General features: G+C 41.6%; 1 protein-coding gene across 1 annotated transcript in view; it reads left to right on the forward strand.

Moving 5' to 3' along the window:
* The window catches only part of LOC126278411 (acetylcholine receptor subunit alpha-L1-like), a 194,481-nt gene that overhangs the window by 91,987 nt on the left and 75,434 nt on the right, over positions 1-27,060 (forward strand). The window contains exons 2-3 of the mRNA XM_049978518.1: positions 8,926-9,095; positions 15,524-15,568. Coding sequence (XP_049834475.1) covers positions 8,926-9,095; positions 15,524-15,568 — 215 coding nt within the window. The remainder of the gene's footprint in view (positions 1-8,925; positions 9,096-15,523; positions 15,569-27,060) is intronic.

The following is a 27,060-nucleotide window of genomic DNA, read 5'->3' on the forward strand; positions in this document are numbered from 1 at the left end:
ACTAGCACTCTGATATCTGGAGTTTAGGTCACCACACTGCTCCACCTCCACATCGCAGTATTCACCTACGTAGTGCCAACAGTCACCCTGGCCTGCAGAAATGCTGTCCTAGTGTCAGCTGGTCGCCACTGCCATTCAGCACCTTGTCAGCATACTGGCTCCTAACAGTGAGTGTAAGCTACAGGAATGTTTGCTGTCTCTACATGGAAACAATGAGACATGAGTCAACACCAGGCCTTGCCACTGGATGAGGGCACTCATCTGTATCTGGTCTAGTTTGTTGTAACAATAAAGAATTTTTATGAATGTCATTTGCCTTGCTGCCACCATCTTCACTTGCAACAGATACCTGCTATCCCTGGTGTTCCATTGAACCAATAATGACCAGATGGGATAGCTGAATTCCATCTCAACAAACCAGAAGAACGTCTCTTCGACCACCCACAGCATATGTTGATCCAACGCAGTCCTTTACAGTAAGAAGTGTATGCACGGGAACTGTCATAATGGAGGAAGTCACCTCTCCAGAGTTGTATGAATTCCTCTGGAATCAGCTGGACAATGTTCTCTATGTATTCTGCATTGTTCTATGTTCCATCAGAAAATACTAAGCTGTGGATCCCAGTAAAATGATTCTGGGACTAGGTCCTGCATGTTACTGCCTGATATCCTCTTGTGTTCCTGTTGTCCTGTTTTATGTTGCACTCGGCAACTACACTATCTGATCAAAAATATCCATAGACGTATTAGTGGATATTAATATGGGATGTGTCCACCTTTCACCTTTTTGAAAGCTTGAGCTCTCCTGGGGGCACTTTCTATGATGTCTTTGAATGTTTGCGGAGGACTGGCAGCCCATTCTTTATCAACAGCAAAGCCAGAGAATACAGTAATGTTGGATGTTATGGTCTGAAATGAAGCTGACATTATAATTCATTCCAGAGGTGTGCCATTGCATTTGGGTAGGACTCTGAGCAGGTCAGTCCAGTTGGGAACGTTATTGTCCACAAATCACTCTCTCATAATGCTGCTTTATGTCAGGGTGCATTGTCATGATACAAACAGTCATCATCTCTGGAATGTTCCTCTACTGTATGCTGCAAAAAATGATGTATAACGTGCTCATAATGTTCTGCATTTAGTGCTTTCTTGTCTACAATAAGAGGAGCAGACCACAAACATGAGAAACAGCCCCATACTGTGATACAACACTTCCTCCATACTTCACTGTTGGCACTACACAATTTGGTGGGTAACGTTCTCCAGGAATTTGCATCCTGGAATAAAGTAGCACCCATGTGGCAAGGATTTGTGAGCAGTAGCATTCCTGAAATGGACTGCCATGAGTCCCAACCTGAATCCAACAAAACATGTTTGGAATGAGTTACATTTCAGTTAACTACTTTGTCTGTTATTCCTCTCATCAATGCAAAAAGACTAACATCTGAAAAAGATATCCTACTGCAGTGCATATGAAAACAATGATACCATGCTTATAATATTTGGAAAAAATGTGGTTCACTCCTGATATCATTCCTTGAAAATAATAGAAATATTAGTGAATGAAACATCACGCACCATCAGCTGGCTCAATTCTCTGTCGAAGAGTCATTATAAGCATCAAGCTATTGATGTAATGTGTGATGCTCTTTGCATGTTGGCTATGTTGTCAGGCGAATGTCTTTGGGACAGTAAATGGAACAACATGTGCTGGATTCCCTTGCCGCCATGATTCTCCATCTGTACTTCAACATATGTCACCTCTTTGGAAAAAATCAGTCCCTGAATTTAGTTTGGTGATGCTCTGATGAAGATAGCTAGAAGAGACACTGAGACACATTAGGAACGAGGAGCCCATCTGTAGTTCATGTAGGCTCTAGTCACTTGTTGGTTCTAAAAACCATGCAGAAGTATTGTGAACAGTCACTAGGGTGACTGGTATATACTACTACATGTTGACTCCAATGGTTACTTTTGTGCCCACTATTCACTCTTGTGTCCACTTTTATGTAATCCATAAACTGTTTCATCAAAAACTCTCTAGACTCTCTCACTGAGTCTCTAGGTAAAACTAATACATAAAACACTTACAGTTCACAATATCACTTGTCCATTCAGCAGTAGTGCTCAACCATCTCATAGCGAAAAAGTTTTGGGGATTTTGGGAGGTTTCCTATAATTTACCTATCTATAATTACAAAATTACATACTTGTTCGTTTATAAGAATTGATGATGATGATGATCAAGTCCCGTACTCCGTGACGGAGCGCAGGGGAACGATGCGGGAGACCCACACTGTCGTAAAATCTATACCTAGCTTCTTTAATACGTCATTTATCCTTTCCAATGAATTCTACCTATTCACTATATTGTACATAATCCTATTAACCCATTTTATCTCATCACAATATCATGAAATATGCTACTTGTAGTACAAGCATAAGAAAACAGCGAGAAGAACTTAAACATAACCTTTTTGGAGAAAGACTCTGTGATAAAGTTACCAACACTCACATTACTGATAAAATGTCTGGAGAAATATCACTTAATCTTAAAATTTTACCTCTCATTCTAGAGAGAATCATTCAGCATACCGTTGTCACTGATGATCATTTAACCATAGGCTCTCAGGCAGTTTTAACCTGTGATATCTTATTTCAACTCCTATTACTCAACCAACACTTTCTGCCTGTATATTTTTCTGAAACCTGATTTGTTCACCCATTATGGCTCCCATTACTCCTTGCACTGATTCTGAGAGTTAGGTATATTCTCTGCTATCATGCTGACTGAAGTTTGAAGTTTGAGAAGTGACATAATGAGCATGTCTTGGCCAGTGAACCATCTCGAACTTGTTTAGTATCTCAGTGTCCTGTTATGCTGTTATGGGTCATTGTTGCATTATAAGAGTCCAGGGGGCGAATCTATGAAATCCAAAACTCAAAGACACAGTTGTGACATAGCTCTATTTTTCAGCATCGTACCACAGCATTCAACTACCTCATTAGAGAATGGAATCACTGATAAAAGCAGAAGGAGTGTGGCGCAGAAACAGAAAGGAAGAGAAAAGCTCCACATACAACTCAAGTCCATTGTCATACCAGATATCTATTAGTGTATATCGGTGGAGGACTCTGAAATTGATAACTCACTTGATAACAGTAATGTTGCTAAATTATGCCTACATTTGTCTGCAATTTACACATACTTATATTTCACTGATAACCATGGTTTGCTATGTTTTAGTCATGCACTTTCCCTTCACTGTCTGGCACACTGCCTTCTCTGTCCGCAAACATAACATCGTTACATAAGCCACATGACCTTTAAAAAATCTAAACTCTGCTCGAACAGGCCATAAAGGCCCAATGGTACCGACTGGCTGTCGAGTCATCCTCAGCCTACAGGTATTACCAGATGCATATATGGAGGGGCATGTGGTCAGCACACCACTCTCCCAACCGTATGTCAGTTTACGAGACCAGAGCCACTACTTCTCAATCAAATAGTTCCTCAGTTTGCCTCACAAGGTTTGAGTGCATCCTGCTTGCCAACAGTGTTCAGCATACTGGATGGTCACCCATCCATATGCTAGCCCAGTCTGACAGCAATTAACTTCAGTGATCTGAAAGGGACCAGTGTTACCACTGTGGCAAGGCTATTGGCATGAGGCACATGACGTAGTATTTTACAATAGAGCATATAATTGGTTTCATAGATTTGTCCCCTGCACTCTTCCCTGGTACCAGAGCCACATCTGTTCTCAATGTAACTACAATATATTGAAAGGACAGAGGGAAGAAGACAGAGACATACCTAGGAACAATAGATCCAAGGAATCCTTAAGCAGTTACAGAACACATATGCTGCTATGATGGCATTAACGATGATGGTAGCACCTCTGCTAATCCAGTTTCTGACACCAGTTGTAGAGGTGTAAGGTATGTTGATCTGCATGACAGGTAGTGGAGGAGCAATTTTTCTAGTTTGTTAGGATGGAGATTAGCTGTCCTACTTGAACATTGTGAGCTTGATGGTGTGATGGGGACCACAGGAATCTGCCGGAAGAGAAGGTGGTGGCAGCAAGGCAGACAGCATTCATGGAAACTCTCTCTTGTTCTGAAAACCTATACCAGATACAGATGCTCACATTCATCCACTGGAGTTAACCTAAGTGCCTTCATATTGGTATAGTGGTGGCAGATGTTCCTGAAGGTTATGTATGCTGCTGGGAGCCAGTGTACTGACGAGGTGCTACCTGGCAGCAGCAGTCAGCTGAGGCTAGCACAGCATTCTTGCAAGCTGGGTTGACTGTGCTTAGCACAGCCAGTAGTGTGCAGACAAAGACTGTGGTGTGTGGGTGGAGAGGCACGGCGACTTAAATTCTGGACCTCAGCGTATGAGTGGCGGGCTGGTTATAACAGTGGCTGTCCAGCGAATGCTGGGGGTGCAGCAGCTTGGGGGTGTTGTGGTTACAGTCACTTTCTCAAACCTGCCTGCTGACTTACCTGGTGTGTATAAATAATGCACCAGTACCCATTTGTTTGACTGTCTGGCAGCATTTGCACGCACCACTGATGGCACAATGCTGCATCAATAAATCATTGCAAGCATTCGGACTGTCTCCAAGGATATCACCTGACATCTCTATGCTTGTGTTATTAGTGGAGCAACGTAAGGTGCTGAAATTATTGGCTGAAAGTATTCGTCCATAGGTGAAGGACCATGTGATTATGATAATGTGACAAGTGTGACTTTCTTATCTGGTTCCTATATCTTGGGATTTTTTATGGTCACTGTTCTTGTTCTGTGTAACATGGCTGTGGTGATACATCATTCCTTGTAAACACACTGAACAGTTCACACTGATACTCCAACAAGTCCAGTAACTATGGTTGCAGTGTGGACATAGCATATCCATGTATGATGCCCCATTCTGCATCTCTGCCATTTCTCTACATTGTCTTCTTTCACAGTGCTGATTTCATAGAACTGACTGGGACATACATACCACTTCACTGCTCTATGTTATGTCCTTGGTGGATGGTTGCATGACCTGTTTTATACCATCTACAGCACTTCACAGCAACCAGTCTGTTCCTTTAAGAGGGCGACAAATAATTTGTATTGTGTGCTTATACATTTACCAGCTCCATGTTCTGCACCTGATGGACCATTCAGTGCTGACCAGTCACCATGCTATCCTCTAAGAATGCCATCATTCAGATGTGGTACAGAGTGTGTGGGGCCAGTACAATGCTCTCCTGGTCATTGTTAGCTTTGTAGACCTTGGGCCACTACTTCTCACTCAAGCAGATTCTCAGTTGACTTTAGGGTGTTGAGTGCACCCTGTCAATGCCAGAAATTGAACGTGAGATCTAGAAGTAATTCCTGTGATTGTCTGTGTGAGTAGATTAGTGCTAGTCATAGTTTGTCATTAGTAAGCTTTACAAAAGTAGCTCACAGTGGTGCTTCTGTCTTTTCCCTGAAGGTTTTTAACAGTTTGAGTGACTCTTGTCCAGAAAATGCTCACACTTTCAGCTGTTATAGCATTTTAGATTTGCCTCACATGAAAGCAGGCCCTTTTCTCTTGCTTGCAACCTGCTCCTGTTACAAATCTTCTCTTATCTAACTCTGACAAGAAACTGATTGACAAAATTATTTTTTGGCCAGTCTGTGCTTGCAGAGTTAAACAGCTCACCATCTGATACTTTGGCATGTTTTTCAACAGTGTTTTCATCTAGTGTTTTCATCCATAATGCTAATAGGATACAAAAACACAATAATATGACTGCTCAAATCATTCAATAATGTCCACCATAATTCAAGGTTGCAACAAAACAACCTTCATTTTAGACTTTTCCTAGTATTCTCAATAGTTAGACCAATCATGCAGTACTAAAGAGTGTAAGAAGTACACTTGTCAGACCACATCATGTATTTTCACTCACCAGGAGTCTCGTTTGTGTACTTCTTATGCTACAGAAGCCACTGCTTTCCTATAGGATACTTAGCAGCAGCAGCAGCTATAGCAAGAATTTTTTTGTTTACACAGTTCACACAACACTGATTACATTGACACTACCATCTCTAGACACAAAAATTAAGTACAAAAATAAGCTTCATAACAGCTCCCTTCTCTTAGAGATAACACTCCTTTGTGATGCCCTCCCATCTCTATTATTCATTTTTTCTTTCAACGTTGTGTTTAGCAGGAGAGGTTTTGACAAGATCTGTAAGGAATACTCATAAAGTTTTTATTACCACATCAAAAAAAGTTACGTAATTAATTTTTTATTTGTTTACAGATATTTGCCTGCAGACCTGGTACACATTGTAATTCCCCCACTCTGTACCATAGCACAAAGCTATAGCTGCCAAAACAAAATGGTGCAGCCCACTGACAAAGTGGAATATCATGTGGTAATTTGTTTTCTGCATATGAAGGGGAATACTGCTGCAATAGTTCATAATGAATTGGTGGAAGTGTATGGCAACAATATTCCATGATATGAGACAGTGCTTAGAAGGCACAGACACTCCCAGAATGATGGAAACTGAAGTGGCTGATCATCCCCTTCTGACAAATCAGGTATAACAGTAGAAGAGGAGGCCCTGGTGCTTTAAGACTAAGGTATTAAAATTGAGCTGATAGTCAAGAAAGTGAAAGTACAGGGGCTGGACAAAAATGTGGAAATATTAAAAACACGATGCATTACCATGCCTAATACGGTGTAGGAAAACTGTTGATATTCAAACCAGCATCCAGTCATCACAGAATGGATACATACAGGTCCTGTATGGTTTTCAAAGGAATTTAATATCATTCTTCCTGCAAAATAGTGGCAAAATCAGGAAAGATGCTGGATGTGGATAAAGATTGAGCACCATTCTCTCCAAAAGTAGATGACAAAGGCTCAATAATATTGAGATCTGATGACTGGTGGCCTGGGGAGATGCAAAAATTCACCCTCGTGCTCACAAAATGAGTCCTGGACAATTCAAGCTGTGTTAAGATAGGCCCTGTCATCTTGAAACATAGCATCACCATTGAAGAACAAACATTGTACCAACACCAGATGGATATGATCAGCCAAAATGGTCACATAATTCTTGGCAGCAATGCAGCCTTGTACAGTTACCAAGGTACCCATGGAATACCATGACATGAGTGCCCAAATCATCTCTAAAGGCCCATCAAATTTCACTCTTGGCAGCAAGCAGTCTGCTTCGTAGTCTTGGGCAGCATACACCAGACACAAACTTGGCCAGAAATTGGAGACAATGTGAAACCAGACTCATACTACCAAATGACTTTCTTCCATTGCTCCATAGCCCATGTTCAATGCATTTGACATTACATTTTCCTGTTACAGACATCAGCATTACTGATGTGTTGTTTTGGAATCCCAGCTCATCCTGATTCCCAGATTATGTAGCTCCCTTCATGTTGTTTTCATGCTGACTGGGTTCGTGGGTGTAACATTCAGTTCTACAGTGACTACTGCAGCTGTCATCCTCTTATTTTTCATCACAATCCTCTTCAATAAGTGTTGTCACTATAACTCTACACACATTTTCATCTGTGTTGTGACTAAGCAGATGACGTTTCTCTGCTTTGCCCTTGTTGTTGTTGTTGTTGTTGTTGTGGTCTTCAGTCCTGAGACTGGTTTGATGCAGCTTTCCATGCTACTCTACACTGTGCAAGCTTCTTCATCTCCCAGTACCTACTGCAACATACATCCTTTTGAATCTGCTTAGTGTGTTCATCTCTTGGTCTCCCTCTACAATTTTTACCCTCCACGCTGCCCTCCAATACTAAATTGGTAATTCCTTGATGCCTCAGAACATGTCCTACCAACCGATCCCTTCTTCTAGTCAAGTTGTGCCACAAACTTCTCTTCTCCCCAATCCTATTCAATACTTCCTCATTAGTTACGTGATCTACCCATCTAATCTTCAGCACTCTTCTGTACCACCACATTTCGAAAGCTTCTATTCTCTTCTTGTCCAAACTATTTATCATCCATATTTCACTTTCTATACATGGCTACACTCCATACAAATACTTTCAGAAATGACTTTCTGACACTTAAATCTATATTTGCCTTTATGCAGTATAAATAACTGTTACAGTGCCTCTTGAAACACCAAACTCTTCAGCTATATTGCTTACAGAAGTGTACACCATATGAATGCCAACAATAAGCTCACTTTTAAATTCAGTTAGCTCTGATATAGTGCAGTCACACCTATGCAGAACGTTGTTTTGACCATGATTGACACTTGCAACACATTGAGGGCATTGCAAAGGTGCAATTCATGTTCAGAAACAACTGTGCCACTTGCAGGCTTGCTATCATCTTCATTTGTGTCCATTGTTTTTGGATATTGTCATAGATGCATCAACAAAGGAAGCACTGGCAATTTTACCTGGTCAGAAGTCTGTGAGGCCTGACTTGGTGATTGGTCAGCACAACACCACAATTATCAGACATACACATATCTCGAAACACTTCCAGAAATGTTACTATATAATGGAGAAATCACTTACAGTGGACAAGTAAGAAAACACATTTCAAACAATGAGTAGTTTACATCTGACAATAGCATTTTCAGAATGTCTATAAATAATGTAGGTTAAAAACTTATTAATTATTGAAGAGCACAGTTATTTGGATTATGAATGCATTACTATTGTTGTCACTGTAGCTAAAGATCTGTGGAAATTGAAGAAAGATGTAAGTAATCACTCACAAAATAAGCAAGACAACAGAATAGACTACTAACTACAAAGTGAAATTAAATGCTACAATGATTGCAGTTTATTCAGCAATGTCTTAACATCTTCCAGTCTGGCATTACATTTAGTGATATAAATGAATTATAGTTTGTTAAGTAAGGCACCTTCTAACTTTTTACAGGCAGTCCAGAGATACCAAATACAGATGATACCAAACCACTATGGAATGCCACCTGGACAGATAAGCTGAAGCGTAAGCTTTTAACACATTATGACAAGTTCTCGAGACCTGCACAGCACACTAATGCAACTGTTGTCAAGATGGTATTAACTTTCCGACATATTGAACTTGTAAGTACAGTACATTGCAACTGCTATACAAAATATGTAGCAGGAATTGCAAACATCAAAATTACACAATTTCATTTAAGAAATTCAAAAGGATACAACTTAAACTGGGTATAAATGGCTGCAATATGTAAATTTGTAAATTAGTTATTGACATCCAAAAGACTTTTGACTCACTAGAACACCAACAGTTATTAATAAAAATAAGATAATATGATCAAATGAAATTTGTGGCTGCATGTTATCGCAGATGAAGCATCACTGACGAATGTTAGTTAGATAGTTATCAGCATGTTTCATGGATAATAAATGTGACTTATTGCTATACTGTTGAATGAGTCAGTTTTATAATTACAGTACATCTAATTAGTTGAAAACATGTGCAAAATTGAAAAAAAAAAAAACCAGACACACATGCGCGCGCACACACACACACACACACACACACACACACACACGACGCACGCACGCACAAACGCACACACACACACACACACACACACACACACACACACACACACACACGACGCACGCACGCACGCACGCACGAACGCACACACACACACACACACACACACACACACACACACACACACACACACACACACACGCACGCACACACACACACGCACACACACACACACACACACACACACACACACACACACACACACACACGCGCGCACGCACACACACACACACACACACGCACACACACACACACACACACACACACACACACACACACACACATACAAAGCAATACTACTATACAGTCAGAAATTCTTTTATCAAGTAAAATGAGCTGTCAAGCAGATATGTTTTAAGTTTGTGTTTGAAGTTACTTTTGTTAACTCTTTGTGCACTAGAAACTTGTTTAAAATTTTTTATGGCTGAATATTTAATTCGTTTTGCTGCCACACGAAGGCTGAGTGCTGGATTATGTAAATTGTTTCTCCTTCTAGTATTATATTAAACAGAAGTAACTTCAGGAATGCCCCATGGCTGTGCTTACCATCCAGTATATTAAAGACCTGTCAGACAACTTTAATAGTTGCCTCAGACTTCCAAAGATTATACAGTAATCTATAATGAAGAGCTATCTGAAAAAAGGAATTATCCAAATATCCAATCAAATTGTCATAAGTTTCCAAACCCATGAAAATATTGACAATTTACTTTAAAGGTTCAGAAATTTAAAATTTTGCTCTTCACAAAATGAAAAAAAAGGTATCTTATGACTAAAGTATCGGTGAGGCTGTCATACAAATGTCTAGGTGTAATAATCTTTGGAAATATGAAATGGAATGATCACATAGGCTCATTCATAGGTAAAGCAGCTTACTTAGGTTTATTGGTAGGATACTGGGAAAATGCAGTCTACAAAGGAGATTGCTTGCAAAACATGTAAGTGTGCAGGTAAAGGTTGAACAAAAATTTTTGAAAAGTCTTTCCTTATACTAAATGGGTCTTCAGCAGTTGCCAATCTTCAGACAAAATCATATGAACCTCTTGAACCGTGAGAAGTTGCTGCCAGTTCTGTTTATTTTATTTATCCATCTGTAGACAATAAATATTGTATGGATGTTGTACAAATGTACATGTTAATTTATGTGAAACTATTTTAAGAAATGGAACATACACTGAGGTGACAAAAGTCATGGGATACCTCCTAATATCGTCTTGGACCTCCTTTTGCCTGGTGAAATGGAGCAACTCAATGTGGCACAGACTCAACAAGTCATTGGAAGTCCCCTGCAGAAATATTGAGCCGTGCTGCCTCTATATACACCTATATTTGTGACTGTGTTGCTGGTGCAGGATTTCGTCATGAACTGACCTCTTTATTATGTAATATAAATGTTCAATGGGATTCTTGTCGGGTGATCTGGGTGATCAAATCATTTGCTTGAACTATCCAGAATATTCTTCAAATCAGTCATGAGCAATTGTTGTCCACTGACATAGCACAGTGTCATCAATAAAAATTCCGTCATTGTTTGGGAACATGAAGTCCATGAACGGCTGCAAATGGTCTCTAAGTACCCCACCATAACCATTTCCAGTCAATGATTGGCTCAGTTGGGTCAGAGGAACCAGTACATTCCATGTAAACACAGCCCTCACCATTATGGAGCCACAACTTGGGTCAATGGCTTTGTGAAGTCTGTGCCACACTTGAATCCTATCATCAGCTCTTACCAACTGAAATCAGGACTCATCTTAACAGGCCACAGTCTTCGAGTCATCAGGGATCCAACTGATATGGTCATGAGACCAGGAGAGGTGTTGCAGGTAATTTTGTACTGTTAGCAAAGGCACTCGTGTTGGTCATCTGCTGCCATAGCCCATTAATGCCACATTTCACCACAGGGTCCTAGCAGATACATTAGCGGTATGTCCCACATCAATTTCTGCTATTATTTCTGTAAGCGCTGACAATTACATGCAAACACTGCTGCTCTCAGTCATTAAGTAAAGGCCAGTGTGTTGCTCTTGGTGAGAAGTGATGCCTGAAATTTGGTACTCTCAGCACAGTCTTGACACTATGGATCTCAGAATACTGAACTCCCTAACAATTTCCAAAATGGAACGTCTCATGCATCTTGCTCCAACTACTATTCCTCATTCAAAGTCTGTTGATTCCCATCAAGTGGCCATGACATGTCAGATTTGTTGGTTGATTTGGGGCAGAGGACCAAACAGCGAGGTCATCGGTCCATAATCATGCCAGAAATCTTTTCACGTGAATGACGTGAGTACAAAAGACAGATCCACCAATACACTGCCCTTTTATAATTCATGTATGTGATGCTACTGCCATCTGTATATGTGCATATCACTATCCCATGACTTTTGTCACCTCAGCATATGAATATATACATAAAGTAGGACAAAGAAAATAATACATGATCATACAGTACACAGTAATACAACCTTTTATAGACTTATCAGCCAGAACATTATGACCACCTACCTAGTATCTGGTATGTCCACCTTTGGGATGGATAACAGTGTGATGCATCATGACATGGAAGTAGTGAGGCCTTGGTAGATCACTGGAGGGAGTAGGCACCACATTTGTGCACACAAGTCATCTAATTCTTATCTCATGAATGTTCCCCAGAACATAATGGAGCTGCCACCAGCTTGTCTCTGTCCCACAGTAGGGGTGTCAAGGAGCTGTTCCCCTGGAAGATGATGGATTCACACCCTCCCATTGGCATAATGAAGAAAATATTGGGAATCTCAGACCATGCAACACTCGGACACTGCACCAATGTCCAGTGCCAATGGTCACATGCTCATTTCAGCTGTAGTCGTCAACATCATGGTGTTAACATTGGCAGATGCATGGGTCATTCGTTGCAGAGGCCCATCGTTAGGAGTATTCAGTGCACTGTTTGTTTGGACATACTTACACTCTGCCCAGCATTAAAGACTGATGTTAGTTCTGCCACAGTTTAATGACTGTTTTACCAGTCTACCCAGCCTACGTAGTCCAATATGTGCAATGAGTGGTTGTTGCCCATCACCAAACATCTTGATGTGGTTTCACCTTGGTTTTGCCTCATGCTGAAGACCCTCACTACAGCACTCCTTGAACACCCAACAAGTTGTGCAGCTTCCTCCAGGTCATCACAATCCAACCTCAGTCACACTCAGGTAGATTGCACACCGACCCCATTCTACACAGAGACAGTACTGTACATGTGTCTGACTAACAGTCATTCCTTGCCATTTGACACTGATGTATTGAGTAACTGAAATAGTTTGTACTTCTTCAAACTGAAAATAGTGATCACAATTCTAAAATTACTAATATAAAATAAGGTGTGGCAGTATTGAGCCTTCTTCTGTTTTTGATTTATGGGAATGACATTCAGTATTGATCTCTAAGCTGCGAAGTACTTCCTTACGCATATATTTATCATGTATAAAAAAGGTATCACTTAATGAATTAGAGATTCTTTGCAGTATTGTGACAAAGGAAATTGTTCAATACTTCAATAAAAGCCATGTTAATATAAGCACCAGTAAGACATATCTCATGGAGTTTGAAATAGTAAACAGTGATGAAATTAAACTGTAAATACATAGTGAAACTATAAAAAAAAAGAGTTTAAAGTAAAATTCTGTGTGGTTTAACCATTCAATGCAATCTGAAGTGAGAAATGCATGTTGAATCTTTAGCAGGTAAGTTGTATAAGAACCTATTAGTAATCAATATCATTAGCAAGTTTTGCAAAGATGCTATTGTCCAAAGGACTGCTTGTCATGCAATGTATATTACGTCAGAGTTGTAAACTAAAATTTGAATAAAATCTGAAGGAATAATGTCATCATGGAAAAAACTGTATGATAGTCATAATAATAATAATAATAATAATAATAATAATAATAACTTGTAATTATTATTTTGTAGGAAAGTTCTGGTGGAATGTAAATACCTTGGAGTAAAGGAAACCACTTACTGAAAATTAGAAACTTTGAATTGTTGAGTCACCGACAGGCACACTTAAATAGCAAAGAAAACTTGATAGCCTTTGAAGCAATCTTTTTTTGAGTTAGAGTACAAATATATCTGTGCCCATAAATGACACCGGCCGGACACAATATGCCTGTGCTGGAGTGCAGGTTGCATTGGGTGGGATAGGGTAGAGGGAGGGAGGAAGGGAGAGAGGGAGGGGGAGAGAGGTAGGGAGAGAGAGAGAGAGAGAGAGAGAGAGAGAGAGAGAGAGAGAGAGAGAGAGAGAGAGAGAGAAGGGGGGGGGGGGGTTGAGCATGGATGGCCAATGGCTTGGAAGGAGTCAGCCAGTTTTCCAGCTAGGAATGTTGTAGGAAAGGATGACATGTGCACGGACTACGCATGTGATGCACAATTGTTGGAGCCAATGAGGAGCAGCACATACTAAAGGTGATATGGGGATGTGAATTAGGAAGAGGTGACAGGATGGAGAGAGGGGAAACTGTTAAGTGGAGGGTGTGTTGCAGTGGTTTACTGGAAATTGAGGACAAGACAATTACAGGGGTGAAGGATGTTATGCAAGATAACTCCCATCTGCATAGTTCAGAGGAACTGGGGGTGGAGAAAAGGATCCAGATAACATGGGTTGTGAAGCAGTCATTGAAATTCAGCAAGTTATGATCAATAGCATATTGTGCCATCAGGTGGTCAACTTTGTTCTAGGTAACAGTTTAGCAGTGGCCATTAATCTTGATGGACAGCTGGTTTGTAGTCATAATGACATGAGAAGCTATGCAGTGTTTACACCAGAGTTGGAATATTACATGGCTGCTTCCACTGGAGGCCCGGCCTCTGATGCCTGTGAAAGAACTGGAGCAGGAAGTGCAGGGTGATTGGGGGAACACCAGTTTAAGAGGGATGGGAAGGATCTTGGTTATGATGTCCCTCATTTCAGGGCATTATGAGAGATAATGGAAGCCCTTACAAAGGATATTGTTCAATGGATCCAGTCCAGGGTAATATTGAGTGGTGAGGGAGAACTCCTTTTTATCTGATCCTTGGCAGGAAGTGGAGGTGTGTGGGGATATGGCATTGGAGATCCTTTAGCAGACTAGGTCTCAGGGTGAGGGGAGGGGAGGGGGCAGGGGAGCAGTTCCTGTCTGTGAAGATCTGCATCAGACCTTCAGCATACTGGGCAAAATAGTTCTCATCACTGCAAATACATCATCCACTCAGGACCAGGATGTATGGGAGTCATTTTTTTTTATGTGGAAGGGATTGCAGCTGTCAAAATGCAGGTACTGTTGTTGGTTAGTTGGTTTAATGTGGACATAAGTGTGGATGGAGCCATCTGAGAGGTGGAATCAACATTCAGGAAGGTAGCAAGCTGGGTTGAGAAGGATCAGGTGAAGCAGATGGGAGAGAAGATGTTGAGTTTGTGAACAAATGACGATAGGGTGTCTTGGCTCTATGTCCAGATCATGAAGATATCATCAATGAATCTGAACCAGACTAGGGGTTGGGAGATTTGAGAGGCCAAGAAGGTATACGGAGGCAGCATCAACAGTGATGGGTAGGGATCCAGGAAGGAAAGGGTGGAGGAGGCAGAGAGTCGTTGAAGGACAGGGTTACTATCTTTAACATGGGAGGCTATGTTTCGGGTAATTGGTTGGTGGTGTTAGTTAACAAGAGTGGGAGTTCAATAACCAGCTGCAATGGGTCAGACAGGATTGTTGGGGTGTCGTTGGGGTCAGGAGGAAGATGGGCTTGGGAGCTAGCAAGTTTTCTTTCTTTTTTGCATGTGCATTTTCACTACTCAACACTTTTGCTTTTTGGAGCATGGTCTCCATTATTACAATTTTTAATGTCATTGTTATTTCTTGTCTAGGTCAGTTGCATAGGGGAACTGGTTAATAGTGTCTTGGGTTACAACAACTAGCTAAAGTAAGCTTTTATGTTTCAGGATGAGTTAAAATCAGTGATGACAGTATATGGCTGGATGAGAATGGTATGTATGACTAAAATCTGTCATGCTTGATGGACCAGATTTGACAAGCTGAACTGATTTCCTCACTTCAAATATTTATGATATGTGACAGATGTGATTGATAAGATTGTAAAGATGAAACAATGAAAATATTTCAGCCTAAGAGAGATACACTTAGTATCTGATTTATATTGAACTTCATTAATATAATAAATGTTACTTAACATTACTGATAATCATGAGATATATTTAGTATCTGATTTATGAATGTTCACTTCAATTGTTGTAATAAATAATTTCTGCAGTGTTGATCATCATGAGAGATGCTTTATATTAATAAATGTTCTTCTCTGTTATTGCTGTTGTTTCCTATTGGGATGGCATTGGGTTCTGTGGCAGAATTGTAGATTGAAATAAACATACACCAGTTAAATGTTTAATATAACTATATACTTAACTTGGTACAGTGATTCCACTGAATGTCCTGATATAAATCCAGATAGCAGTGTGGAGTATGTACAGGTAATGCCACTAACAAGTCCTATTTGAACTTTAATCACTATCTGGTAACAATCAGAAGCCTGAGTCATTTACCCTTGTACTCACATCTGTATCTTGACTAAGCTGCTTTTAATTAAATTGAAGATTCCGGAGACTCAAATACTGTAACCAGAGTGCTGGTCCAAAAAACTGGAGCCCAAACAGTAGAGACTGGAGGTTCCCTGTGGAGGCCGCTTATTAGTGTGATGCTTTGAGCTGCCAGTGTCAATCCAAGTGGGTGTGTCCCTCAGGCAGCTGGCAGTTGGAGGAAGCAGCTGCTCATGGCTGACTCTCATGGTAATCTCCATAATTACTATTGACAACTTTGTATAGTGCAATGATGCAGCCTGTGTGATACTGATTACTGATGATATCACATTCCGTTGTCAGGGAGAATCACTTCTAGTAGGCCTCCGATACAAAAACTGGAGTTGGGGACTTGATGGTGTGTGATGATATTGTGCACTGTGTAGATAACACAAAAGGTAATTTGCTGAAAGAGTCAACAACCAGCAAATACTCCAAAATGGACCATCAAAGTTTATATGAAGTCTTTGTCATTGGGTGTTCAGTTTGAGCCACTCAAAAAACTTTTGGTGTCCAGCAGCTTGATGCTCCACACATACCTGGCAACTAGCAATCGTCAGGAGAGTTGTTTGGCTCACACCATGCCTCAACGGCCTTTGTCCAGCAATTGGAGAATTTCTCTCTATAACAATTGTGGAATTAGCACATGTGAATGATCAGACTCTGTGTGGATGAAGATGACACCCTGTTGAACCAACAGATCATGGCAGTGTTCAAAGTAGCACTGCACCAGAGAGCTGAAAATTGCCTTGACCAGGTGTGGCCATCCAGTGTGAGAGTCCTTTAATAAGACTTGTAGGTAATGATCTGCAGCTGTTGCTTGGGCAGTTCACTGATGCATAATGCAGAATCCTTGCAGAATTTTAAATCCTGTATGTCCATATAAAAACTAGAATCCGAATAATCATTGTTGACAGGCAAACAAGAAAAGGTGCCCATATTGAGGTGCTTGGTGGTTGGTCTGTATATAATCTCATACTGATAGTTCAGCAGAATTAAAGACAGGCTTAGTGGGATCAGACTGCTCCAAACAAGTGTCACTCAATGTCAATAAAATTCTTCTGGGTTAGAGACCGCATTGTCATTTAAAAAATTCCAACGTTTCGGCGTCTGTTGCAAGACGCCTTCCTCAGGGTGTGTTGCTAACTGCTGAATGAGCGCAAGTGTGGGTACATATATACTATGGAAGAGTGTTGTGATTGGATGTGAGGATGAGGAGGAAGGGTACTAGGAGTTCATGTTATTGGCGTTTGCATTGCGTCTTGTTATTGGCGGAAATAGGCATTTTCCATTGGAGTTTCCTTTACTGCCTGCCATTGGTGGAAATTGGCGAATAGGAGACTTAGCGGTGACTGCAGCGTAGCGTTGTTTACTAACTGCCTAGTATTGACTAGGCCGCGTCAGTGCTCTGTGTACCATCCTCCGTTGTGGCCTACCGCACGCCTGTTGCTTTGCGCGAGCTGTCCTTCTGCAAAGCTGTCACAGCAGGCAGCCAAGACGCTGGAAGTCTGTACCCGTCTTCTCTGTTCATATTATCGGGTCGCTTGGCTATTTCTATAGCCTCTCTAATCTTCCTCCTCAAACTAAACGGCTGTTTCGCCAGTACTCGGGCCTCTCGAAATTCGATGTTCATCCTGCACTGCTCATGATGTTCTGTCACCGCTATATTGTTTGAGGCGGATATATCTCTCATGTTCAGTTAGCCTCGTGCTTATTGGACGCCCAGTCTCACCTACATACACCAGTCCACATTTACACTCGATTTCATAAACTCCGGCGGCATGAAACTTGTCAATTGTATCTTTTGTCGAGCCCAGAATGTCTTTTATTTTGTTGTTGCTACGAAAAATCAGCTTTATACTCCTAGTACCCTTCCTCCTCATCCTCACATCCAATCACAACACTCTTCCATAGTATTTATGTACCCACACTTGCGCTCATTCAGCAGTTAGCAACACACCCTGAGGAAGGCGTCTTGCAACAGACGCCGAAACGTTGGAATTTTATAAATGACAATGCGGTCTCTAACCCAAAAGAATTTTATTGACATTGACAACGGCCGCGGAAGCCTACGGTTACATTTAATGCACCTGTATGGGCAGGAGATTTATGCAAACATCAGGCAGCTCGAATCACTGAGGCTGAAAAGAGGTAAACTGCTGAATGATCTTGCGTTCCTGAAGAGATGTAGGGATGCCAATGTAGTACCAATATTTTTACGGCTGACGTCCCACATAAAATCGTACAAGGCCAGGAATATCTGTGCACAGGCCAGCAAAGCTTTATTGCGGGAAAGGATCCGTCACATTCGTGGTAGTCTCGACGTGAACAACATAAAACTGTGTGAACTACACCTCTTGCTGAGTGGGAAATTGGATGTGGAAGACTGGCACAAGGTCGACAGGTTAACCGTCCAGCAAGCTGCCAGATCAAGTGAATGTACCACCAGTCGCCAGGTGACGAAGTTCGACAAATTGCAACGGAAAACAAGAGATGAAGGACCAGTTTTGGATACGCGCCGAACAGTGGTGAACCTCTCCAGCCACACCTTGAGCGATGCAGCCACAAAAGTTTTGGCGAAAGGGATGAACTATGCAATAGCACCAAAACTAGTACCGAAAGAAGACATTATCGAATCAGTGGAGGCCTCGGTACACCATCTACCACAACCAGAAGCAGAGAAGATCCGACAAGAAACAGTACGAGTCTTGGCTCACGCAAAGCCTCCGAAGCAAAACATCGGTAAAGAGGAACGTCAGGCCATCAAGGAGCTGAAGAACAACTCTCAGATTGTGATAATACAGGCGGACAAGGGAAATGCCACCGTAGTGTTGGACACAGTAGATTACGATAAGCGGATGGAGGATCTTTTGAAGGAACCCATTTACCATAAACTTAAGGGGGATCCGACGGTCAAGATAGTGAAATCGACGCAAGCGCTGCGGAAGCAAACCAGGATGAATTTTGACACGACCCGTAGACTCATTCCACAGGTGCCACAGGCACCAAGAATATATGGGGTACCAAAGATCCACAAAGAAGCCTTCCCTTTACGGCCGATAGTGAGTAGTATCAACTCGCTGACCTACAAATTAGCGAAAGAATTGGCTCCGAAGCTTAGACGTTTAGTGAGACATACAGATGCATACGTCAAGGACTCCACCCATTTTATAGCACTTTTGAAAGAGAAGCGTGTCTCTGATACGGATTTGATGGTCAGTTTTGACGTGAAATCTTTGTTCACGAATGTACCCGTGACGGACACCATGAACATCTTAGAGGAATGCATGGCACCTGACATCAGCGAGCTCTTGCGCCACTGTTTGACGACCACCTATTTTAGGTGGAAAGGGGATTTTTACGAGCAGACGGACGGTGTTGCTATGGGTTCCCCTCTTTCGCCTGCTGCAGCAGACATTTTTATGCAAGCATTCGAAGAAACAGCACTCCTGTCCGCGCCATTACGCCCGGAATGCTGGCTACGATACGTGGATGACACCTTTGTTATCTGGTCACACGGAGAAGAAGAGCTTCAGAACTTCCACGAACATCTTAACCAGCAGCAGCAAAATTCATTTTACCATGGAGATTGAAAAGAACGGGGTATTGCCTTTTCTCGACGTAGAAGTTTATTGTAAGCCAGACGGGAAGCTTGGACACAGAGTTTACAGGAAGCCCACCAACACAGACAGGTACCTGCATGCATCCTCCCACCACCATCCTATGCAAAAGAATTCGGCCCTGTGAACTTTAACTAAGAGAGCCTACAGGATCAGCGATGAATACAACCTGCAAGCTGAACTGCAGAACCTCAGGACCATTTTTGGAACTAATGGCTACGACATGAGGCTGATACGCAAAACCATGGCGCCGAAGGAGGAGGGCAACAGGGAAATACAGAACGAAGCACAGAACACCGCCGTGCTACCGTATGTACAAGGGGTTACTGAACGTCTGGGCAAAATTCTCCGTCGGGCAGGTATAAAGCCGATTTTTTGTAGCAACAACAAAATAAAAGACATTCTGGGCTCGACAAAAGATACAATTGACAAGTTTCATGCCGCCGGACTTTATGAAATCGAGTGTGAATGTGGACTGGTGTATGTAGGTGAGACTGGGCGTCCAATAAGCACGAGGCTAACTGAACATGAGAGATATATCCGCCTCAAACAATATAGCAAATCAGCGGTGTCAGAACATCATGAGCAGTGCAGGATGAACATCGAATTTCGAGAGGCCCGAGTACTGGCGAAACAGCCGTTTAGTTTGAGGAGGAAGATTAGAGAGGCTATAGAAATAGCCAAGCGACCCGATAATATGAACAGAGAAGACGGGTACAGACTTCCAGCGTCTTGGCTGCCTGCTGTGACAGCTTTGTGGAAGGACAGCTCGCGCAAAGCAACAGGCATGTGGTAGGCCACAACGGAGGATGGTACACAGAGCGCTGACGCGGCCTAGTCGATACTAGGCAGTTAGTAAACAATGCTACGCTGCAGTCGCTGCTAAGTCTCCTGTTCGCCGATTTCCACCAATGGCAGGCAGTAAAGGAAACTCCAATGGAAAACGCCTATTTCCGCCAATAACAAGACGCAATGCAAACGCCAATAAAATGAACTCCTAGTACCCTTCCTCCTCATCCTCACATCCAATCACAACACTCTTCCATAGTATATATGTACCCACACTGGCGCTCATTCAGCAGTTAACAACACACCCTGAGGAAGGCGTCTTGCAACAGATGCCAAAACGTTGGAATTTTATAAATGACAATGCGGTCTCTAACCCAGAATAATTTTATTGACATTGACAACGGCCGCGGAAGCCTACGGTTACATTTAAGTGTCACTCAATGTTGATTCCTTTAATTTTCAAGAGTCTGACTGATACTGTTTGGACAATATGAATGGGACAGTCTTCCAACAAAGTTGGTGGAATGGTCCAACAATTTAGGCCAAATTTGGGACAAACCCAATATAATAAATGAGCTTTCCTAACACTGTTTGCAATTCGCTCATATCACAGGTCTTTGTGAGCTGATGAATTGCTTTGAGATGGACTTGCGTTGGGTGAAAAACCTGAGCATTGATCACCTGTCCTAAGTACTTGATTTCCATTTTAAAAAGGCACACTTGTCCTTGTTGCATTTCCATCTGACAGCAGAAAATGCTGGAAGGAGACTCCTCAATTTTTCTAAATGCTTATCGGGGGAGTGACCAAAAACCTCAGTTTCATTTAAATAATTAGAAGATAAGGGTACACAAGCAGTCGGCTGTTCCAGGTAACTCTGGAATATCGCCATTGCTGAAGCACTAGCAGAGGACAGATGCAGAAACTTGAACAAGTCCAGAAGGTTGTTGATGACAAAGAAACAATGTGACTGCTCACTCAAAGGAATTTGGAGGTAGATATCTGGCAAATCAGTTTTAGAAAGGAAGCGGCCAGCTCCTAGTCTATCAGTTAGGCCTTCTGACCAAGGGTTAACCCAGCCTTAAAATCAGGACACAACCACAGTTTTCCAGATTTGGTATCACCAATGGAGATGCCCACTGACTAGGTGGCATGAAGATAATGATGCCTTGGTCCTGCCTTTTTTTCAACCCGTGAGCAACTTTTTGCCTAATAGCTTGAGAGATGAGCCAAAATAATCTAGGTTGCATATTGTCATCAATATGATACACACCTCAAAATGTGATGCTTTGTCTAAACTGTCCTCAGACAGATCGCTAAACTCATCACATAATGTGAAAGCATGTTCTTAAGGAACAAAAGAATTTTTTTTAATGCAAGATAGTAAAAGGGACCCTCTCTTAGAAATGTTCCAGAATGTGGCAGGCAAACTACAGACTCCAAGATCCGGGATATCCTGTCCATTGTACACAGAAATAACTGCTTCAACTTATGGAGTTTGAGCTGCCCCAGCCACTCATAAGTACATCTGTTCAGAATCGTAACTGATGTTCCCATGTCTAATAGGATGCACATGTCTCAACTGAGAATATTCCACGTAACGAACAACTTATTCACTTTCATTTAGCTAGGTAAAGAATTTGGAGGGTGTGACATGGATTTTGACTAAGTCTGGACTTCCTTGTGAATGTGAACTGCCTTGGACAGTACAATATTGACCGTCATTCTATGACACTTTGAGGAAGGCACCATGTCTTTGTTTTGTCTATTCTTTTGTAAGTAGGCAGACTGAATGCAGCCATGCTTACCATAATGGAAACACTGCACACCACAGCAGGGACACGTCTGCCACTTGTGTGCCTTGAAACACTGGGGACATGATTTTGCACCTCATGGCTGCCACTTGACAAGTTGCTGTTGTTTACTAGTGCAATGCGGCATTGACTATTCCATATGGCAGTAGCACACATGTCCTGAACACACAAGCTGTTTAATGTCACTTCTCATATGCACTATAAAAATATGTGGGGATTCAAAATCAACTGCAGAACTGTCCAGAGTGTCTTGTGACTCCATCAATCTAGCTCTTGTTTTAATGCTTGATGTGAAAACTTCATAAAGTAATTCCTAATGCAAGTGTCTTCATACAACTTAGCATCACTGTAATATTTGCCACAGTCACAATGAAATTTGCACTGTCTAATTAGGCCCTGTGTGTTTCTTACCTATGGTTTATCAGTTTGGTTAGGCTCCATAAGCTGTCTAAAAAATTTGTATGAGCAGCTGCCATACTCAGTTGTTCATCAAAATATTTGTCTAAAGAAGCAAGTAATTCCTCACACTGAATACTTTCAGGGTGGGTAGTAGAAAACAATTTACGTGCAAGACAGTACCCATTGACGCCTACTGACAACAAACAAATATGGATATCTGTCCATACCTTGAATCTGGTGAGCTGAGAAGTGGACATCAAGCTGCACCCTGTATTCAGACCATTCCTCTTGCTGAGCACTGAATGGTCGGAGCTGTGGCACACAGGCAGGCATTTCTTGTTGTGGCAGTGTTTGGGCAGCAGAGAATTGCAGTAACTTAGTCATGCCTTCCATGAGCCGGGCCTACAACTGAATGATTTGATATAGGGACATGTCTGGTGATGCAGTAGCCATGATTCACAACACAGTGAAAAAAAAAGTCACAAATGGCAAAAATAAATTGGCCTCTGAAAAAATTTGAAACACATGCACATTAGTAGGTAATTGGTGGTGGTAAGCACAGTCTCCGAAAGAGCTCATGGTGCTCATCCAATGGGGCTTGTCTCTCAGGCAGTTGATGGTTGCAGTTAGCGGTTGGCTGTGGCTGCCTCTCATGGTAATCTGCATAACCACCATTGCCAACTTCATATAGTGGAATGATCACCCCTGCATGGTATCAGTTGCTGATGATACCACAGTTGTAATAAATGATAGTATTGCACATCAACTTAACAGTTATTGAAACTGTGAAAGTATTATCTGCTTATATTACACAGAATTACGTTTAACAAGCAGAACATTTTCTAACATAGTGTAATCGTGAACCAGACCAGTTCTCAGAACAGAATGTAAGCATTTTAAAGGCAATTCTGTGCAGGTGAGATATCTAAATGTGGTTTACAGACTATTTCATAATTTCAGTTCAATCTGAATCCCTCAGAGAAGTGGATGACAAGAGCTTAGTTATGGAAAATTGATTTGCCATTCACTCTGTCAATGTCTCCTCTCTGTGAATCACTATAATTTAGGCAGTTGAGGATACTTTTTATTATTTTATGCTTTAAGACTTCTTCTCATTTTACTGAAGGACAGAATATATGAGGGCATGCTGAGCAGTAATGCCTCTGAATTTCTTGTATGAAAATTCTTTTATTAGAAAATAAAAAAAACCTTTTTAGCATTCTGCATCATTATACTTTTTGCCTGCATATTTATTTCTCGACATAGTCACCATGCAATGAACATATTTCTCCTAATGAGAGACTATTATGTTGATACTTACACTATAGAATCTTGGACTTTGTTGATGAAGCCACAACCTCAGCTCTGCTTGCACCACTCCATCACTATCAAAGTTAAGTCCTCGAGGGTGGTAGTGTAAGAAATAGATAAAAATTGATTGGAGCCAAGTCAGAACTGTAAGGAGGATGATCCATGACATTGAACTCAAGATTGTTACAGATGTTGCAGCACTCGTGTGTGATCTGGCATTGTCGTGTTACAGAAGAGGGTGCTCTATATGTGTATGAACTCTTTTTTCAAGGTGCCAGTTTCTCAGGGGTCTTGCAGTACATTGCAGAGTTTATGGTGGTGTCTTGAGATACAAATTTCAAATGCACCACACCTTGAACATTCCAGAACACTGTGAGCTTCACTTTGCCTGCTGAAAACATTATCTTGAACTTTTTTGGTGTTAGTGATCCTTTCTGGTGAAACTCTGTTTATGCTGTCTTGTTTTTGGGTTAAAAATGGGGAACCCATCCTTCATCTCCTCTCACAATGTTGTCAAGCAACCAATCACATTCATGCACAAAACACAAAAGAAATTGTTGACAGATGTCCAGTCTCCACTGTACCATGTCAGGAGTGAGAATTCAAGGCACACACTGAGAACACAGTTTTCTGAATTACAATTCTGCAATGATATCTTTACATGCTCTCATGGCCACACTTATCTGAGAGCTGTGTCTGTTTCATCTGACAGTTTTCTCTGATGAGTTCATCTAACTGAGTCTGATGAGAATTCTTCCGGGTTGTATGGCCATGGTCCATGGAACTTTTCTATCCCTGAAGTTTTGTACAAGGCTATGCTGGACATCTTTAGAGGTGACCCTGATTGTGCTGAGTCTTGCCAACTGATAAGTCGGACACTGAAGAGCAGTCTAAATACAGTGGAAAGTGGGAGTGGTCTGGATTTCACGTGATAGCAGAGATAAACCTTGTCAAAGATAAAATATAACTATCAATCATAGTATGTCAAAGATAAAAACTTCTCATCGATTCTGTAGTGCCACTGTCCATATATCGCTGAGTTTCATGGCTTTTCTAATCTGTTAAAATTATCCCCGTGTTTATATATTTTGATGGCTTCTCTGTGCAGTCCTGGATAATAGTTTGACAAAGTACATAAAACTTCAGTTTCCGAAAATTTCACTATGTGATCGCCTGACTGAAGATCATGTTTCGCCACAGCTGATGTGTTTGCTTTCCCTAGTTGCCAAAGACTTTTATGTTCCTTCATCCGTGTAGTCATATTCATCTTTGTAGTTCCAATGCAGACCTTACCGTACGTACACAGGATCTTGTATACACCACTTGAAGACAGAGGGGGACGTTTATTCTTAATGGAACGAACTGTTTGGCCTATTTTCTTAGTTGGTCTAAAATCAGTCAAACATTATGTTTCCTTAAAATCTTGTCGATTTGATCCGTTACTTTTTTGATGAAGGGTAAAGAAACAGCGTTCCTCCATCTCTGTGTCCTATTGTTGTCCTTAGGCCTCCTGTTATTTGGTCACAAGACTCTATTTATTTCCTTACTAGAGTACCCATTCTTCTCAAAAGCCTGTTAACTCTGCGTCCAGGTATTCCGGCATACAAATCCTTTTAGCTCTGTCCACTAGACTTTTAATTACACCTCTTTTCTATTGTGGATGATGACTGGAATCCTTATGCAAGTATCTGTCGGTACATAAAACCTTCTGAAAGACTTTATATTTCAAGCTGCTATCAGTCTGTCTCATAACGAAGACATCCGAGAAGAATATTGCATTGTCTTTCTCTATTTCCATGGTAAACTGGATTTTAAGATTTATGCTATTTAAATAACAAAAGAATTCCTGTAAAAATTTTTTGCCATGTGACCAAACCACAAATGTATCTTCCATGTATCGATACCATTGACATGGTTTCTTATTCGATTTTTACCTGGAAAAATTTGAACAATTAGCTTTGGAGGTAGTGGTCATTGCTAAGTGGAGCTGCACATGGCAATGGCTTGTCTGTTCAAGGACTGCACAGAATAGATGCAGGTAAGGCTGTGCAAATGGAACTGGCTTGCTAACAAATGGCATCTGACTAAGTAAAAGCCAGACTGATGGTTACCTACTCCACCCCCTGGTGGACATGTGGTCAACAGAGGCAAAACAGTTCTATAACTGTAGCACCGCTAATGGCAATGCAAACGATGTATGCCAGCCAGTGTTGCGATGCTGACAGTGGACACCTGTTGGTAGTTAAAGTGGTCCACCTTGGTTTTATTGCTGTGTAATAGCCATCCTAGGAGAAGCATGGGGTACTACCCCCAATAGGAGAGATGGCGAAGCCATGGTGTAGAGACTGGCATTGACAGTGGTGTCCCCATGCATGAGGCACCTTGGGTCATTGTAATTGACACCCATGAGTGTGGGTGACTTCGATGGCTGTCTCCCAGTCCCTGTAGCCGAGGTCATGAAGAGCCCTTTAGCGATGCTGCAGCCATCCTGGATGATGACACGAATGCTGAGGTTGGTCCAGATGGGTACCATTCGGAGTGAATCTGAAGAGATAACAGCTACAAAATATGTGTCACTGAAGATGGAACCTTCTCCCAGATATTGTGGATGGAGGTGCTTCCTGGTGTGGACCAGTATTTGTGTTTGAATTTTTAAGAGTGAGTAATCGAAAAACTGGGAAATTCTGCCAGTAGCGTTTGTAGTGTGTCCGTGCAAGCAATAGTAGCAACCCTGTGTGCAGCAATGGGTTCTTATGGTCACGAGCCTGAGGAGTCTTGAGAGTTTGACTGTGTAGGTGTGTTCCAAGGCATGGGCCATTGGATGGAGTTCTGTGTTGTGCCAATTCTTCTACCTGAAAAAATTGCAGGTCATGAGACATGTATCTGTGATGGCAAGAGACACTGTTGAAAATGTAAGACCAAGATGTGCATCATAATTCCTGAGAGTGATGACTT

Source organism: Schistocerca gregaria, chromosome 6, assembly GCF_023897955.1.
Source record: "Schistocerca gregaria isolate iqSchGreg1 chromosome 6, iqSchGreg1.2, whole genome shotgun sequence".
NCBI lineage: Eukaryota > Metazoa > Arthropoda > Insecta > Orthoptera > Acrididae > Schistocerca > Schistocerca gregaria.